The sequence below is a fragment of the Pyrgilauda ruficollis genome, unplaced genomic scaffold, assembly GCF_017590135.1.
Source record: "Pyrgilauda ruficollis isolate IOZ18807 unplaced genomic scaffold, ASM1759013v1 scaffold23, whole genome shotgun sequence".
Lineage (NCBI taxonomy): Eukaryota > Metazoa > Chordata > Aves > Passeriformes > Passeridae > Pyrgilauda > Pyrgilauda ruficollis.
The window spans coordinates 9,952,417-9,971,740 of NW_024522539.1; the positions used below are offsets into that span (position 1 = coordinate 9,952,417).

The window sequence follows — 19,324 nt, forward strand, 5'->3', positions numbered from 1 at the left end:
TTCAATTGAGAATAACACCCCTGCCACTATTTTCCAAAGCCATGAATTGTGGAAACTTCCATACCTTTTATCTTCCCCAATTTTTCATACTGATTTCAAATTCCAGCTTGAATATCTCAAATATAAGAAATAAAACTTCTTTTAGAGCTGGAAACTTATGTAGGATCTAGAGAATGGATCTAATGTCACATAGCATACTTGTCTTTTCTTATACAATATGTGTAGCCTGTTTACAGTAAATGGTTTTAATCCTCCAGAAGTGCAAACCACGGTTTCCTAGATCCCTTCAGTACATTCTGTTCTCTCCCAAGACAAACAGCACTTCAGCCTTATTGGCAAAAGTTTGCATTTAAGGAGCACTGGATGACTACTGCTTTTCATATCTGCTGCTTTCCCTGTATCCCCAGTTAGAGATGTTTATATCTGACATTTAGAATCAGTTTCTTTTCTGCATTCTGAAAGCTGGCCTGCAAAACAAATTCTGTGCCCTAATCCTAATATGTCAGAATTTAAATATTAGTATTTTTTGTGATCTCAGAAATATTTCTTGCCAGAACACTTGTTCTTTGAGAGAAGTCTGAAAGCACATGAAGCCAGTTGCACTTACTGTGTTGTTTGTATTTCTGGTTAAGATGTGGATGAGTGCCTTGATCCTGATAACTGTAAATTTGGGCAGTGTATCAACACAGATGGGTCTTTCCGCTGTGAATGTCCGTATGGTTACATCCTACAAGGAGCAGAATGTGTGGGTAAGTACAGCAGTTCCAGCTTCCATTTTAAAGATCTTCCTGAGTTGCTAGGTATGGCATTAAGGGGCAGTGGGGTTGTTTTAGTCTAACATTTTGGAGTCTTCATCCCTGCTAGTGCTTAAAACCTGCCAGGGCAGGGCCTGAGCAATCTGCTTCAAGTTGGCCCTGCTCTGGCTGAATGTTTAACCCAGATAGCCTCTAGCAATCCCAAATTATTTTAGGAGTCTGTGGTTCTAATTCAGTACTTTAAGTGAGTTCTTGCATTTTCTGTTTTTCTGGTTGTACATCAACAACATGGACATTTTATCATTTTGGTTGAGTATAACCATGTATTCTTGCCTTGGTCTAACTACTTGCAGATACTGATGAATGTGCTGTTGGAAACCCATGTGGAAATGGAACTTGCAGGAATGTGATAGGAGGCTTTGAATGCACCTGTGTAGAAGGATTTGAGCCTGGGCCAATGATGACCTGTGAAGGTGAGACTCCTGTGTCCTAAGGACTGTTGTAATTGTGTTCCCTGATTCTGAAAACAGCTGAGGAGGGTAAAGCAGCTTTAAAAATAAAATATGGACACTTGCAATAACATCTCTTTATCTGAAATGGGAAAATGGGCTCCTCCTTCCTGTATCCACCTTGAACTGTAGTATGTTTTTCTGACTGGAGCTGGGGTGGACAGACTTGTGGGTGATATCTACTGAGGGACTGCCCAGAGAGGAGCGTATTGGGGTGCAGTCTCTTCAGAACAGTTCCCTGAAGTGCTGCTTACTTTGTGTGTAGTTTTTGCCTATGTCCTTGGGTGAAGAGACTCACGGTGCATGATGAAGATAGGAAATGGGCTGCTTGAGTGAGTTAGGGAAGAAACAGGGAACAAACGGGAAAGTAAAAATACAGTACTCAACAATTACCATGGTACCACTAGGTTGAATATTTTTCCTGCTTTGTGTCTCATTTCAAAAATTAAGATTTGAAAATGCACAAAGAGAAGTAAGGAAGATCAGAGCTATAGAAGAAAAATAAATTAGAATTTTTCAGTGTGGAAAATGTGGTTGAAGAGATATATGATTTTATAAAGCCAAAAGTGGTAAAGGTACCAGAAACAGAGGGACCATGTTAGACAAACCAAAGCAAATATTTTTATATGCATGGTACTTATTTAAGTTGTGGAATCCTTTGCTGCAGAATATTAGCAAGGCCGCAAGTATAAATTGACCCAGAAAGAGATTATACAAATTTGTGGGGGAATCCATCAGTGGAAGTTAAGCTTGATAGTTTGGTTGTGGCTTTTGGCTGTGGAGTCCTTAAACTGAGAGGCTGTATCAGGGGAAAGATCTCTGCATACATGGTATGAGGTTTTTAATATTCATCTCCTGTTACAGCCAGGGAGAGGAGAATGTCCTAGGATGTTCTGACACTGTCCTCTGACTTGACACAGCTGTTCCTAAATTATCTGCCACAATCTATTTCTTTGCAAGCCCATACAAAAGAATGAAACTATTTTTGCATCAGATTGCATTATTTTTACATACAGTTAGAGCTTCATTTGCTTCTCTGTGGAATTTGGGTAAAAGCTCAAATTGCAGAGGAGGAGCTAGCTGAGTGCATAAACATCACCATATAGCAGTAATTATTCAAGTAGTCCAGGCATTTTGTATGTAAATGCACTTCAAAATAATGTTTCTAGTAAGGATATTGTTTTATGGAATTCAGTTTATGAAGAATCTGAATTAGTGCATGTAGAATTTAAATAACCAATCAAAAAAACTGCCAAAAAACAAACTTAGGTGTGGAAAAGATACAGTTTTAACTGAGCAAGTATTTTGGCAGCGTGGATCTGGAAATTATTTCCATTGGCTGCCTGCTGTTGAACTTATTGAAACTTCAGGTAGCTGTGCAAACATCCTGGCATGTCTGGTGCCTGCTCCTCACAGAAATCCATGAAAAGTAGAACCAAGGGTCCCCAGCTATTAAAATCCAATCCTCGGTAAACTGGGGTCTGTGGTATTGCCTGTACCTAAAGCCTGTGCACTCAAGTCTGCTGGGTTTTACACAAGTGTTTCCCTCCCCCCTTGGTCCTTGTCGTCCCAAATGCAGATGTGAATGAGTGCATTCAGAACCCTCTGCTCTGCGCTTTCCGCTGCGTGAACACCTTTGGATCCTACGAGTGCAAGTGCCCCGGGGGGTACGTTCTGCGGGAGGACCGGAGGATGTGCAGAGGTAAAGCTCCTACCAGACTCTCACAGTTCTGAGATAATGATTTCAGCTCCTGCAGGGGCAGGGCTCTGACTCACTGCACTATTGGGCCAGAGTTTTAATCCCAGGAAGTAACTGAGTCAGAAAGAATTTGGGATGAAATTCTATGGTTTGCATTATGCACTTGATTGTACTAGGCCTGTCCTGCCAGTAAATTTATACATCTGCCTAAAGTGAGGTCATATCAGATGATACAGTTTTGTCTTGCCCTAAAAGTGGGCATTTGGGAGAAACCAATTTGCTCAAGGCTAGTATATTTTATGGTTGGTTTAGAACAATAAATGTATGTGTAGGGTTTGATTATGATAGAGATTCCAAAGTCAGAATTTACTATTGGGAATTTCCAGGATCATGTCTCTATATAATAAAGTCTAAACCTTGTGTTTTAGATCAGAATGAGTGTGAAGAAGGAATTCATGACTGTGACTCAAAACAGATGGAATGCAAAAACCTAATTGGCACCTACATGTGTATCTGTGGGCCTGGTTATCAGCGCAGACCAGATGGGGAAGGCTGTATAGGTAAGTGACACTGAAGTGTTGAAGCTCTTGAAATACACAGTTCCTCAGCAGGACTAAAAATTTTGGATTTTATGAAGTGCTAAGAAACTCAAGGGCAGAATTGCACAACTACTTGTGTAATGGATCTGTTGGTGCTATACAGGCTTGGTTTTGCTGTTCAGGTGTACACATCTGTGGGTAGTAAGTAGAAAATCTGCGTGTGGGTGTCAGTTTGTACTGCTGCAGCTGAATGCTCTGAGGGAAGAAGGTGAGGATTTGGGTTGGTTGCTGTAGGTTTGTTTATCTCTGCTAGCAGGAATGAGAATAGATCTGAATTTTTTTTAAACCTTGGATGGCATTCAGAAGTGCAGCTGTAACTATGAAAAATTTTGAAAACCAGTAAGGAATTTACTGCAGATATAATATGTATAAGAATTGTGAGCAAAAATTGAACAAAAGAAACTTTAACAGATAAGAAAAAAATTGAAGTTTAAGGGTTCCATACCAACCTCTTACCTACATTAATCTAATAATGGACTTGATTTTTGTCATAAAATTTCAAAAATGCAGATGAGAATGAATGTCAGACCAAGCCTGGGCTCTGTGAGAACGGCCGTTGTGTGAACACAGTGGGGAGTTACAGGTGTGAGTGCAACGAGGGATTCACGGTCAGCGACACCCAGGACGAGTGCCTTGGTAAGTCCCAATTTACACCTGAATGAGCTGTCACTTGAATAGCTGCAATGAGAGCTGCAATTAAACTTACAAATGTATGGTGAGAAAACACACTCTTGAATTTACATGCCTTTGGGAAGGGGCCCTGTATGTAGGTGTCCTCCTGCAAGTTCCTTCTTCCTATGCTCACCATATCCCTCCCTGAGTCAGTCCAGCTGGGGTGATGTGCTATGAAAGCTGACTGTTCCATGGTTTCAGTCAGCCAGGAACTGCTCTGACATTTCTTTGATCCTGATTTTCAGCCAGTCCTTTTTCTCTAGGTTCAAACAGAAACATATATTTTTATAAGCATATGGTATTTTCTTGTCTTCCATCTTTTGCTGAATGTCTTGTCTTTGTTTCCCTTAGATGTCATTCTCTTGTTCTTACTGCTGGTAGTCTTTCACTCTCAGTTCTACAGTCTCAGGGTGAAGTATGCCCTTTCTGTTATATTTCTGACTAAATTCCAAATATCTCATGACCCTCTGGAATTCACCAGTAGGATTCTCTGTGATGCACAATTTGTCTTCCAGACAACAGGGAAGGCTACTGCTTCACTGAAGTCTTACAAAGTATGTGCCAAATCGGATCGAGCAACAGGAACGCTGTCACCAAGTCTGAATGCTGCTGTGACGGTGGCCGAGGCTGGGGGCAGAACTGTGAGGTCTGTCCCTTCCCAGGCACCGTGGCCTTCAAGAAGCTTTGCCCTCATGGCCGAGGATACACATCCAGTGGAGCAGGTACTTCTCATTAAATGATCTTTTAGACAATGCCAAATTAAGTGATAAATTACAAACTCTCTTTTTGCATATTTGAACACTGTAATGTCCTAAATGTTTTGGATATCAGCTGAAATTTTCTGAGATGTTTCGTGTTGACAGAGTATAGTCCTTTGGGAGGAGGGTGCACAGCCAAAGGCCCTGGATGATGAGGCATCATCCCACCTTGACAGATACTTGCTTTATGTCCTGGTTGACTGACCTGCACTCAAATGGGAATTTGCATCTCACATTTGGGTGTGTTGCAGGCACACGTTGAGAGGCAAAGGGATGTTTGATTTGGGAAGGCTGATACATGATCAGCTTCAGTTGTTCCCTCCCACTTACAGCTTGTTCACTGCATAAGAAAGATTAATGCTCCATTCCTTATTTTTCCACTTACTATTTCTCCTTAAATCTGTGCAATATTTCACTATTTTTTGTAGTTATTTATGTGTGGTGTAGGTTTCTCTGTGTCAAGTCACAAGAATCTCTTGAAGCTGTACAAAATCAGTTTTGTTCCATTGATAACTAACCCTTGTTTAATTGCAGATATTGATGAGTGCAAGGTTATTCATGATGTCTGCCGCAATGGGGAGTGCATCAATGAGAGGGGAACTTACCATTGTCTTTGCAATCTGGGCTATACTACAGATGTCACTGGCACTCTTTGCGTTGGTAGGTTTTACATTGTGGTGTTTCTATATAAAGTTTATTATTAAGAGAGGGCTTGAAGAAGGAAATAGGTTTTGAAAAATGAGAAAATAAAAAGTAACTTGTTATATGCTTTGGGAATTTGGATTTCCTTCTGATCTATCCTGAACATTTTGTAAAACATCACAAATCTTGATTACCAGCACTGAGGTATCTGTTTTTGCTTCTTGTAGATTTGAATGAATGCAATGAGTCTCCAAAACCTTGCAATTTCATCTGCAAAAACACAGAGGGGAGCTACCAGTGTTCATGTCCAAAAGGATACATCCTGCAAGAAGATGGGAGAAGCTGCAAAGGTAAAAATCAAGAAAAAAATTTACTGCAGAAACTGTGTTTCACAGACAAAAATAATTGCAAGGACATTTAAATGATGCAAATCTCTCTCCTTGATTCATGTGAGTATTTCCACTACAGACAGTGGAAGTGGCCTGCACAGGATGGAGCTGGTATTTCAGTTAATTCCTTGTTAATTTGGTTGAACAACAGATCGACAGGAATTTTTGCAGGTTGATGGCAGCTGATCTTAAAATATTTTGTAATTAATAATATATATGATTGTTCTTATTTTGGTAAGCTTTTTTAAGCCATATCATGGTTTAAGAAATATCATTCAATGATAAATTAATTTTATTGGATGCAAAGGTGACCGTGGTTTGCAGTGCATACCTCAGCATCAACAGAATTTTTACCTACTGCTTTTGCTGGATAAGGCACAGTAGTGCAGGAGAGATTTTGGAATTCTTTAGAATTCCGTACATTTATGTGTCTTGGTAACTAAGATTTGATTAAAACCACACAAATTAGAGCAGCGATTCCAAGTTTGGCATGGAAAACGACGGTGTACTTTGTTGTTAGCATTTCAATATTTCTTTTGGAGTAATGTGCTTCAGTGCAAGGCCATTTTCCAGTCTGCAGATCTCATGAAGATGGTGACTTCCCATTTATTGGCTGAGCAGACAGTTATTACATCACAGGAGCTTTCAGACAAATGAGAGTGGTGTCTGTAATTCACTGTTAGCATGAACACTGTGTAGCTCCACAGTCCCATTCATTAAATGTGGGGCTTCATGTAAGAGGAAATGGGAACTAGTGTGTAAAGTGAGATGTAAATTCAAAAGGCTTTATTTGCTGTTAGTTATTTGTAATCACTTATTTCTGAGTCCAGGGAATATAATTGAAAGATATTTTCTTGGTTTTTTTAGATCTTGATGAATGTGCAACAAAGCAGCACAACTGCCAGTTCCTTTGTGTCAACACTATTGGGGGATTCACTTGCAAATGTCCTCCTGGATTCACTCAGCACCATACAGCCTGCATTGGTAGGTGACATGGGGAAGTAGATAGATTTGGGATTTATTATTGACCCTTACTCCAGAAGCAAAGTAGCAAGGAGGTAAAATCATTGTCCTGAGGAATCAAATGGAAACATAAGCCAGATTCTGATCCTAATCACCCCAGAGGTGCAAAGAGGCCTCTTCCTACCTTTCTTTGCTTTCATAATGTCTTTGAATTTTGCACTTGCAAGAACCAGCCAGTACAAACACCACTTTTTAATTCTTGCCTTACTCTTTCTTAGGCATTGAGCAAAATTAGTTCTGTTTTTCTTTTTTGTAGCTCATTGAGATCATGTCAGGGCTTCTTGAAACAGCTATGAAATATACATTTCTGCACTTGTCCTCTGATCACATACCCATTGGGTCATGGAAATGTTAAACTAAACTGGTTCCTCCTGCAAAACATACTTTCTGCTCTGCAAGCAGGATCCTGTCTATGTGCCAGTTTGATGATCCCGTGGTATTGGCGTGAATTTGCAGGTGTTTGGAGACCAAAACTTCAAAGTTCATATTTTGGTGAAGAAAATGAAGTTTCCCTTCCAATTACTTTTGTGTTTCCAAATTCAAAAGAAGGCAGTGTAAACTTTCCTGTAATGCAAAGTGAGAACCTGGGAGGGCAGTGGGACACCTGTGTTACTGATGTGCCTTTACCTCCTGCCACAACCCCTTCATCATTAGCATAATAGCAAAATATCAGCTTTGAAATGACAACTACAAACTAACACCGAGCTTTGCTTTCCCTCAGACAACAACGAGTGTGCTACTGAGATCAGTCTTTGTGGGGCAAAGGGCATTTGCCAAAACACACCAGGAAGTTTTGTTTGTGAGTGTCAACGTGGCTTCTCACTTGATCAAACTGGGCAGAGCTGTGAAGGTGGGTACAACACAGTGCATTGGACTTGGCCTTCTCTTGCTTCCTTAATAATCTTTCAACCATACTGTCACCCAAAGGAGTAAGCACCAAAATCTGCAAAAGCAAGCATGTGTAGGTTGAAGTGAGGGGGGAGTACAGAAATTCAGCAACAAGGCAGTATTTCTCTTCATGGGCCAGAAAAACTGGATATATTGTGGGATTCTAAAGAGCTGGACAGATATTTTCTGAGGAGATGTAGCCTGGAATGTTTTAGTTTAAGTGTTGTAAGTTCAGTGAACCTCTTTTGAATCCTGCATGGATTTCTGAGGGATTCAAGGACAGGAAGTCTTGCATCTCCAAGGTGACCCGCTAAAGAGAGAGTTCAAGGGCTGCAGACTTATTCCTCTGGGTCCTTAGAGCCTTCTCCTGGGACAGAGCTTGGGTTGTTTTGAAAAGAAGTATCCTGGGAATTTTGGGTTGGATACCTGGGTAAAAGCAAGGGTCTGTCTGCTGTGGCTCTGGGACCCTTGGGAAGGCATTAGGGATCCCCTATACAAATGGCTTTCTCCTGTCTGCTTCACAGCAGAATGCAAAAACTGAGCATTTTTGCTGAATGTGAGAGCTTTCCATGGTTTTCAGCCCTACATTACTTGCTGTGGAGCCACAAATCCCAACCCAAAGGGGCCCATAGTGGCCAGGTTTTTGGAAGATCATGAAATATATAATATATATATATATATACACATATATAGATATGATAAATGAATATATATGATTATTTGTAACATGTTTTCCAAATACAGCATAATTTGAGCTTCTCTCCCAAAACTCAGAGTGTGTTTCACCCTTTTAGATGTCGATGAATGTGATGGTAACCACCGGTGTCAGCATGGCTGCCAAAATATAATTGGAGGATACAGGTGCAGCTGCCCACAAGGATATCTCCAGCATTACCAGTGGAACCAATGTGTTGGCAAGTCACTTTTGTAAATTCATACATTAAAATGCATGTTACTTTAGTTAGCAGCAGGAAGTGAAGGGCAATGGTGCAGTTTGCCATACTTTCTTTTCTGATTATAATTTGCTAAGCTCAGCAGAGGTTCATTTCAAGTGTGGTCTCCTGTGAAGGCAGAGTGGATATGAAGGACACAGTAATCCATGTCCTGGTTCAAGAAGTGCTTAAGCACAAAGCTCTCCTTGAGAATGCTAGAGGTTGTATTGACTTTGAGGAAACTTGTGTTGCTCATGTATTTTGTGGTCTGAACAAAGGAAATCTTTCTCAGCTCTGCAATGGTCTCTGCTTGGACAAAGGTCCTGTCCAAGAGTGGATGGTGGATTGAGCCTGGCACTCTCAGAACTACAACTTTGGATTGTTAAATCGTAAAATTCAACTTCTGGCTCCAAGAATTTCAAATTCCATTAAAATCCTACTTGATCTGTGCTTTTGTCATTCTTACAACAACTACAGGAAGGCTGCTGTGTTTAAGTCCCTCCTCTGTACAGAATTAACTATTTGTTATATTTGAGCAAACCTGCAGCTCTGTCTAAAGGTGTTTCCTTGAAGCTTTGGGATACAGTTTAGAGTGAGTGCTTACAGGACAATTCTGGATATAATTAACAAATGCTAGTGCTTGTAAGTTTATGTTCATAAGTAAATACACTGGTAAATTAAATGTCTCTTTCTTCCCTATCTAAACTTTGTAGCTGTACCAAATATCTGAGCCCTCATAGATGGGGCTGCCTGTGCAGCAATCATGGGAAAAGCCTCTGTTTCAGCAGTGTAGCATGCAGCATATTCAAACAAGAGAAACAGTAATCATTTTTCCTCCAGTGACAGTTATGTGCAGTTTCCATCACATTTAATGGGCTGCATGCAAGCTAGCCTTGTGTGGATACCCAGAGTTGTGTTTGATGACCTCTTTGAGAACAAAGAGCTTTATAACTTTTTGTTTGGCTTTCTTTGCTCTCAAAAAGATAGAAATGCCTTGTCTTGTTATCACTGTGGTGCTCCAGGGAGGTTTCTGCTTTTAATTGTGCTTACCAAACCTCCTGACATTTATATGCAGGCCTTGCTGTGACATTTGCTTTGCCCTAGCACTCTATGCCTGTAACATACAAGGAACAAGGAGGGAACACAAACATATGGGGGTTTTGAACATTAATTCAATTAGCAGAGTTTAGGGTTAAATTAGAATTTAATCTGCAGGAGGATAAAAATCCCCCAAGAAACCAGCACTGTCATGTCTGGCTGCTGGAGGACACTGCGAAATCTGAAAAAAGTGCAGTGCTGAGTTTTGTGAAACATCTTGGCTGTTTCCAGGTCTTTCTGGGTGAAAACATCTAACTAAGTGTATTTCCAAACCAGGTGTACACTGATATTCCAGCTTTTGAGGCCATTGACTACTGTTTAGATTTATACAGGGAATACCAGTTTCAAAATGCACAAGCAGTGAGTATTTGCCCCTCTGAAAGGAAGTTGCCAGCCTTCGCACCAAAAATAGTGGTCCACCAGAAAATTCAACAGGGAAAATTCTTGAGGGCCATGCCTGGGGCAAGACTCAGCCAGTACTTCCACCTTCTTGGACATGGGGCAGTCCAGGCAGAAATTCAAAGCTGCAGGAAAGGAGGTTTGGGTCCCTGTGTCCTCGTGGCATTTCTCCTTCCTGCTGAAGCTGAGCATGACAGAGCTGTGTGTTACAGAGCACAGGGGAGCAAGGCTGGTGCCTGACAGCACAGCTTGTGCAGTCTGTGGGTCCCAAAACTTTTTTTTCTTTTTCTTCATTTTTTTTTTTTTGACACTCAACCAAAACATGGGAATTAATCTCACTAGTGTCCCCTTTCTTGCCACTGTGGAGCATGGTGAAGTGAGCATATCTGCTCTTGGTGCAGTAACTTCTGTGGCCCAAACAAGCATTTATGATGTTGGTATGGTTCCTCTGAGGTGTGAGAAACACTGAAACATCTCTCTGAGTTAATGACAAACCTTACAGGTTTTGGGAACACAGGATTCAGCCCCAGGTTTTAGTACCTTGTGGTCTCCACGTTGTACTGTCTATAGCTGTATATTCTTAAGATACTTATCTGGATCTCCTGGGTGTGCCACAGGGGAAGAATCCATGTACTAGGTTTTTCCGTGACAATTCCTTCATATTCCTTGGCAATCCCAACTCTGCAAACAGTTTGTGTCTTTTTTAGCCTATTTAATGAATCGTTCAGGGATTTTTTATGTTGCTGCAACACATTTAGATAATCACTGAAGAATGCTTTGGTTCCTCCCATGTCTTGTGCTGTCTGTGACTGCATCTCCTGCCCAGGCACTTCCACAGTACACCACATCGTGAATCAGGCTGCAAGAAGCAAAGACATTGCTTTTAAACAAAGAACAAAGAGCCACATTGTTTGGAAAAAGACAATAATGCTCTGACTTACTACTTGTTCTCCTGTAACCTGGAAGTTGAGGTCAGAGATACTGCTCTGTACTTCCCAAAAGAAGTTTCTTATGTGTGCACACACATACACACTTACATTTATCACAGAAAATGGGGAACAATAATGTTCAGAACTTTTTGAAGCAATTTGCCACATCAGACATCAAAAATCAGACCAGCTTCATTTCAAAAAGTAGCCATTTTCAGTAAATAAGCCTGAACTGACCTGAAACTCCTACAGTGCCACCCTTAGGAAGTTTGGGAAAGAACTGGTTCAGAATATAGCAGTCTTTTGTATCTATAGCTGCTTTTATTTTTACTTTACCACTTCCCGTATTTTACCTATGTCTAATATTTAAAGGTAAGTGTTTAGGGAGGTATTTTCAATGCCTGGAAAAAGTGTCAGAGGTTGATTCCTTACTCTTTTTCCTTTAATGTTGAATAGCACTATGAACAAGGGATTACTTGACCAGGCTGTACAATGTTTTATTCTTCTCAGTTATTTCTGGAAAAAAAAAAAAAACTATCTTCTCTGTTTCGCTGCTCTCCAGAGCATGACCTGACATGGCATGAAATATCTTCTGTAGAGCAGCCCCAGTGTTGCTGTTGTGGGGTTGTAGTCATCTCCCAGGGAGCACTGCCCCAGCCAAGAGGAAGGACAAGCCCAGTTGTCTGTGTCCATCTGAGGTGGCAGCACATTCAGCCGAGCACAACCTGTACAAGGGGTAGGCTGGACTGTTCCTGGGTAAAAGTTAACATGGTGTATTCTGCTTCTTTTCCAGATGAAAACGAATGTCTCAGTGCACACATTTGTGGAGGAGCATCCTGCCACAATACTTTGGGAAGCTATAAATGTATGTGCCCTACTGGATTTCAGTATGAGCAGTTTAGTGGAGGTTGCCAAGATATCAATGAATGCGGTTCTGCACAAGCCCCATGCAGTTATGGTTGTTCAAACACTGAAGGTGGCTACGTCTGTGGATGCCCACCTGGTTACTTCAGAATAGGACAAGGGTAAGGGATTCTCATTTTAAACTAACAGATACCAAGGGGACATAGTCCACTCCTTTCTTAGCAGGGTGGAGCAGCAGAACAAGGGGGATTGTCAGCAAATAACGAGGGATAGGATTGGGAAGGTGCTCAAGAGTTGGATGCACCTACTGATTTTGGAGATTGGAGCAGGGAGGGGAGGATGGGGAAGGATAACCATGGAAAGGGAGGGGTTTAATGCTTGAAACTGAAATTTGGTCTGGGCTACCAGGTTGAATCCTCTGTTTTAAGCTACTGCTTTCACCTCTCCTGCACACCCCAGCAGTCTGCCAAGTCCTCTGAGCTTGGCACTTGGGAGCTTGTACTCCTTGCTGTGATTCATTTGTCTCCTTAAAGAAGAACAAAACAAACATTAATAATAAAACCCCCTACCAGCTGCAAAAAGAAATTACATTATACAAGAGGTTTCACCTACTGGTTGGAATAACAGTTCTGCATGCTCTTAGGTTCTTGTACGTTCCATATTCTTCTGTATTTCAAATTAATTTTTTTTAATAAATGTCTGCTTTATCAATAAAACAAATTTTCCCTTGCCCCAGTGGGCGTGTTAGGGCTGTACATCATATAGGACCAAGCAACCCAAATGGAAAGCAGAAAGATTGTGGTTTAAAGTTTGTAAGTGACTAAAAGCTTTGGGATGCATTATGAAAGACCTCACTCTCCAGACTTTTCAGTTGTTGAAAATTGGTCTCTTTAAATGTGTTCCAGGCTGGATAACAGAAATTGCTAACAACAACTCAGAGCTTAAGCCTGTGTTTTTAAGACTGTTAAATATTGGCAGGTCTCTCTTGGGCAAAAACCCATGAAGGCAGATTCTTGAAATAAAGAGTAGCCTCATTGTGATTCAGTGAGAATTTTGTCTGTTGACTTTAGCAGACATTTTTCCTAGGAAATGAATGCAACATGATTGCTTAATTATTTGTACTTACAGTCCCCCAAATGCAGCTTTTGATAAGATATGTCTCGCTGGAGTTAATTTTGAATTTCTTCCTTCCTCAGACACTGTGTTTCTGGAGTGGGGCTAGGCAGAGGTCAAGGACAAGAGCTTTCACTCAGTGGAGAAGTAGATGACAACTCCCTCTCTCCAGAAGCTTGTTATGAATGTAAAATCAATGGCTATCCCAAGAGAGGAAGGAAGCGCAGGAGCACTAATGAAACTGCAAGTGAAGCAGAGGTAATTGACCTTTTCTGGGGGGAAGGAGTTTGTGGCTGTCTTGTGAAAGCTGGACTCAGAAGGATGTGTGCCAAGAGAGAATCCCTCAGGAAAAATCTACACCCTAAAGTAGACTAAAGCTGGTTTTGGATGTCAGGTAGTGTTTTTTTTTCTCAGAAGTGATGTAGAGCTTCCCTTGCTTTCCAAATGAAAATGTTACAGCTTGTGCTGCTGTCTGAAATGTTACCACCCAGTCAGAGGTGAAGGGTGAGGCTGCTTTTCCAGCACTCTGCTGCACCTGCAGGCTGCCCTGGCTCCATGCTTAACCCAAATGATTTTTGCAAAGCAGAAAATCCCCATTGAAATGCTGTGGCTCCCTCACAGACCCTGCTCTCCTTCACAGCTGTTCTCTCAGCCTGTGGCTCCCCTGGCAGAGAGGAGGAGCGTGCCTTGTTTGCTGTCTTTGCAGGAGGCTGGTCACAGGCTCCCAGCATGGAGGGGCCTCACCTGTCAGGCAGCAAGGTGTGTGCACAGAAACTTCCAGTGTGTCTCGGGCTCCTCTAAGCCACACAGCAGTGGTGACAAGCCCTGTACTTCATCCTGAGGAGTCCTAGGCACATAAGAGTGGATTTCAGAGAGGATGTTACAGAACCCCCTTTTAAAAATTGTCTAATTAGTAATGAATGACCTGGGCAAGAAATACACACAGGCACGTGTGAAATGCTCTCTGACAAAGCCAACTGACATCCTTTGTTCTTGTGCAGGATCAGCAAGAGCAGGAGCTGCCAATCAGTCTCGCCAGCTGGGATATTGAGAAAGCAGCAGTGTTCTCCATCAACATCTCAGATCTCAGTAACAAAGATCGCATCCTGGAACTGCTCCCTGCCCTCACAACACTGACAAACCATAACCGATATTTAATTGACTCCGGAAATGAAGATGGTTTCTTTAGAATCAATAAGAAGGACGGGATAAGTTACCTTCATTTCACAAAGAAGAAGCCAGTGCCTGGAAATTATTCATTACAAATCAGTAGTATTCCACTCTATAAAAAGAAGGAACTTAACCAGCTTGAAGCGAAACATGACAAAGACTACCTCAGTGGTGAGCTGGGAGATAACCTGAAAATGAAAATTCAGATATTGCTTCATTAATTCATCAACCAAAGACCAAATAATTAAACCAAAGATAGATAGGTAGGACTGAATATTCCTCCCAATCAGATTCTCCATATCATAGGTACAATCTTACATGAGTACATTTGTATGAACAAGCACTATCATATTATTGCATAAACAAGGTACAGGATGAATACATGAGCTCAAAACTACCACTTTCTCAGGCTTTTATGTGTAGCTGAGCTACCTTGATATGTTGAATCTTGAAAACTGGGACTTTTATCATTGGAAGTTGGCCACTGATGCTGAGACACGTCATCATTTCAGCAGAGGTACAAGAATGTGCTTTCAACTGATGGACAGCTCTATTTTTGTAATTCTTAAACTTTGCTTCTCCAACTACAACTTACTAGGTCAGCCATTTATGATATCCATTTGGTGCTAGTAAATTCTCAACCTAGATTTATAAATGCACTGTAATATTTACACAACTTAGAAGCCAAAATTGCCATTATTCAGTCTAAATACTTCAATCAACCAAAGTTAGCTCAGTAGTTTATCTCAGTTATGCCTATAATACATTACATGTAAATTAAGTGTGTGTATACTGTAATCATGCTATTTTTATCAATGAAGCATTTGTAAACTAGATTAATAATACCCTTAATGTGAGGGTTTGTAATGGTGCTTATAAGACCAACTACTTGTTAACTGTATACACAAACCTGATGATAAAGATTCTGTGACTTGCCAAAATGCACTGAGGTCAGTAGGGCCGTTAAACATTCTCAAAAGTCAGATGACAATCAGTGCCATCCTACACCATGACATATTGTAACATGTCAAGAGTACCCATAGTCATTCATATCAACAAGGGTTCAATGTCATAAATGTCACAATAAAACAGTTTTTTTTTTTAGTTTATTCTGTGGCCTTGTGTTTTTGCTAAAAGTGTGATAAACTGCATTCTTATACTTCAGGCGTTGTCAGTAGGGTTGTCTTTGTATCTGTCTGTGTGTCCAAGTGATTCCTCCTTGAGGGAGCTGCTGTTCATTCTTCATGCAAAGAAAGAACAGAAGAAGTACAGAAACCTTCACAAATCTAAACAGCAGTGGACATCTCTCAAGTTACTGTGTGGTTCCAGAATGGAAGCGAGAACATTTCCAATGACTTGACCTGAGTAGTCTGGTCAAAAAGTAATCTGATAGCCAAAACATGCAGAAGTGGATGTTAAATCATTATACAGAAAACACAGTTAAGTGTGACAAAAACCACTATTGTTTGCTAAATCTGCCTTAAGATATTCCTTTCTTTTACCCCCACCTCAACAGTTACTGTCATATAACCCAAGATTGATAAGAGAGGAATAATCCAATGCCAGAAACCATCACAAGCTTTAGATGGGTTTTAATATCAAGTGAATTATTCAGTGATGTGGGTGTACTTGTATGTGCAAATGCCATGGCGTGTCTTTTAGCAGCAGTGGCAGAACATTGTACTGAGGTGTGATGCTATAAAATCTGGAAGAAAGAAGCACTGAAACTGCTGCTGGGACAGCACTGTAGCTGATAGAGGGAACAAATATTGAGCTATAATAGCTTTGGAAGGGAAAGGTACTCCTATAATTCACCCCAAATTGTATTATTGCTCTCTGTGATTTCTTCTGCATAACAAATATAACTATATATAAAGTAAGCTTGTGCACAGGATTACTTTGATATTTTTAATAGACCATGTCTGGATTTTATTTATTAGTGTGCCAAAATGTTGAACAATGTATTTTTTCCATATGTTGCATAACTATGGCGAGATACAATCAGAACTTTACAGTTGTAAATGGCACTCCTATATCAGCAGGTTGGGAATGATTTTTAATGCCAGTGTGTGATTGTATAGTTTATAGGTAAGTGTACCATTTAAGTATTTTTTCTCAGCCCCTGAACACTGAGAGGAGCTGAGAAGGACGATTTCAGAAAGACCTGTCAGGAGTCTGTCCAGTAGAGTTGGTTTACATTTAAACTCTATGTAACTCCTTATGATGCCAAAGGTTCTTTGACTGTGTTCCAGCAGCCCCAGTGTTGCCCACGCCTTTCTGCAAATTGCCTTTTCTATGCTTCAGAAACAAGGAATCTTGACAGTTGCTCTTTTAGTCATTTTAAAATGGAAAACCCAGACATGCTGTAACAATCTGCACATAAAAATCCACTTTTTTGGTACATTTTTCATCTGTCTCTTTACAGCAATGTCCTTTAACTGATACATATTTTTTGTTGCTTGATTTTAGTTGCTGTATGTGTGTGATCATTTCCATTAGTTTGAATATTTGCAGCTTCCTTGGCGTCTCAGTGAAGCACAAATGTTGCACAATAACATTGCATGCAACCTGCCATTAAAAAGTGGTTTCTAACTTGCAGTGTGATTTTGAAATAATCTGCTGTATTTCATTTGATAGTGGGACCCCAGAATGACTCTAAGCACTAGACAGACTGAAGTAGAGGTCTTTCTAAATATGTATCCTTTTGCAATTAAAGGATATTTTTCATATTCAAGGAAATAATAAAATGCTTAATTACTTGAAATAAGTGTGCCTTCCCTCCACTGCGATTGTGCATATGACTCTGCATACATGATTGCATGGATAATAAATCTGATTTTTGGTTAACAGATTTTAACAAAGATGGCTTGTTACTGTACACAGCAAATCATTCTCTTATTGTGTGTTGTAACAGTATCTTGTAAACTTGACAGCCCACGTGTATTTTGGCAGAACACCACTGTTTCCACAGTCTCTCTTTAAAGCTGACTTTCAAAGAACCCCAAGTATTTGCTTTCTTATGGCAGGTCTTGAAGGGTCATACTCAGGTTTTCTCTAAGATAAATATTCTGTGCTGCGATTCAAGTTCAGCTTTGTGCTTTGGAAGAGCTAATCAGGTCAAGACTGCTCAGCACAGACAGGCCTGAGCTGTTTGGAGAGCAAGATGCCACAGTTCATGTCCCGCAGCTGCCTGTACCTTCCTGGGCCCGAATTGGGCACTGGCAGTCTCTGCAGCAGCAGCACAACAGGTAAGTGCATCACAGGGCACCAAACCTGCTGCTCTAGACCAAGCTGCAGGTGGTGGCTCTGGCATTGCAAAAGCTTTCTCACCACTTTTAAAAATTGATGTTGGCTGTGAAGGAATGGCCACTTGAACCATTAAAGCCTCACAGTACTCCTGTGGACCTGATGGTCTCTGCCCAAATTAGCAAGGTTAACAGCTTACGTTGTGCGGCTACTTTCTGACTAGGCACCAGATGAAGAGGAGAGAGCTTCTCTTACTTCACTGTGATGAGAAAATCTTGTCTTTTCAGTTACAGAAGGGAAGCCAGAGTTCAGCATTGGATGAGGCTGGAGCTGCAGGAGCTGTGCACCCCTCTCATTTCCCCCCAGCTGTCCTGTGCCAGGTAGGACAGGAGCTAATGGGATACACCAGCTTCAAAAAACTGGGACATCTGAACCCAGGATCTTGTCTACTTCAGTCTCTCTCCAGAGCAAATCTTGCAGCTTTTCTGCTTGCAGGAGTGGCTGAGAGCTAAGGCCAAGATATGATGTACAGCAGATTAATCCAGTAAATCTGGGTTGGCAGCATCCTACCGGAGTAGTTGCCCAGAGTAAGCCCTCATGTTATCACAATCTTGGCAGACTAGCACTTGGCTAAAACCCTTGTGTTCAGAAAATCCCAGAGCTTCTAGTTGTTGCCTGTGGCCTGAGCATGTTGGATGCCTGCAGAGACCTGTGCAGCCCCTGTGTGAGCTCCTGTGGTTACACAGAGCTGCCTGGAGTGCTCAGTGTGCAAACCCCATTGGCACCACAGGTCTGGGATGTCACATTAACCTGCAGGAACATGCTGGTTCAGCATGCTGTGAAAACTGAAGACAGGGCAAGCAGACAGGTGTGATTTGGGGCAAAATATGCCATCATTTTCTCCAGTGAAAATGTGAATGATTGTAGAGGTTGCAGTAGGAAAAAAGAGGGAAAGAAATAGGGAGAAGGTAGAATGCTGCAGTAATTCAGTGGCCCAAAGTGCTCCAATGCATGTTCTGCTTCACTCACATGTGCTGGTCCTGCACAAGCCCTGGTGCTTTGTGCTTCTGAGTTGTCCCTTGCAGGTCCCCAGGGAGGTGCTGCAGGGACCAGCAGCTGTCCCCACAGAGCAGGACATGCCCAGGCTGCTCTCAGAGCAGGCAGAGGCACTGCTGGTGCCAGGCTGGTGGAGGTGGTCAGCAGCAGGGTTCTGTTTGCAGCCCCATTCACCAAGGCTGGTGCTGCTCTTGAGACTTTGAAATCCGATCCCCCTGCAGTGGGCTGTGTGCTCTGGTTTCCCTGAAGATAAGACCCTCTTTCCGCGCAGCAAAAATGTTGAAGATGTCAATGACTTCAGCTCTAACAAATTCCAACAATCTGCTTCTGTTCTCCTTAAAACTTGCCAAATGTTTCACACCCTTATAACAAATGCTTTTGAGGAATATCACACCCAAGCCAATTTCTCAGTTATGAGCTTCCCATTGAGTTCAGGCAGAACCTTGGGGCCAGAGAGGTCAACAAAGTGTTTATTTTTGTATTTTGGGCTCTCCTTACTATTTCTACTGTGCCATGTGACAGGAAGCATCTGTGGAGGCCCAGGCTGCCTGACCAGTGGGAGTATGCTGGCAAAGCTGGGCTG

The 19,324-nt window shown here is 41.5% G+C and overlaps 1 protein-coding gene across 1 annotated transcript in view; it reads left to right on the plus strand.

Annotated features, from left to right (window-relative positions):
- Positions 1-15,548, plus strand: part of FBN1 (fibrillin 1) — a 144,800-nt gene extending 129,252 nt beyond the window's left edge. Inside the window, exons 53-66 of the mRNA XM_041469038.1 lie at positions 633-749; positions 1,109-1,228; positions 2,844-2,966; positions 3,392-3,523; positions 4,073-4,198; positions 4,750-4,956; positions 5,527-5,652; positions 5,862-5,984; positions 6,891-7,007; positions 7,768-7,896; positions 8,729-8,848; positions 12,086-12,317; positions 13,353-13,527; positions 14,271-15,548. Of these exons, the coding sequence (XP_041324972.1) occupies positions 633-749; positions 1,109-1,228; positions 2,844-2,966; positions 3,392-3,523; positions 4,073-4,198; positions 4,750-4,956; positions 5,527-5,652; positions 5,862-5,984; positions 6,891-7,007; positions 7,768-7,896; positions 8,729-8,848; positions 12,086-12,317; positions 13,353-13,527; positions 14,271-14,660 (2,237 nt within the window). The 3' untranslated portion in view covers positions 14,661-15,548. The remainder of the gene's footprint in view (positions 1-632; positions 750-1,108; positions 1,229-2,843; positions 2,967-3,391; positions 3,524-4,072; positions 4,199-4,749; positions 4,957-5,526; positions 5,653-5,861; positions 5,985-6,890; positions 7,008-7,767; positions 7,897-8,728; positions 8,849-12,085; positions 12,318-13,352; positions 13,528-14,270) is intronic.
- The last annotated feature ends 3,776 nt before the right edge of the window (positions 15,549-19,324 follow it).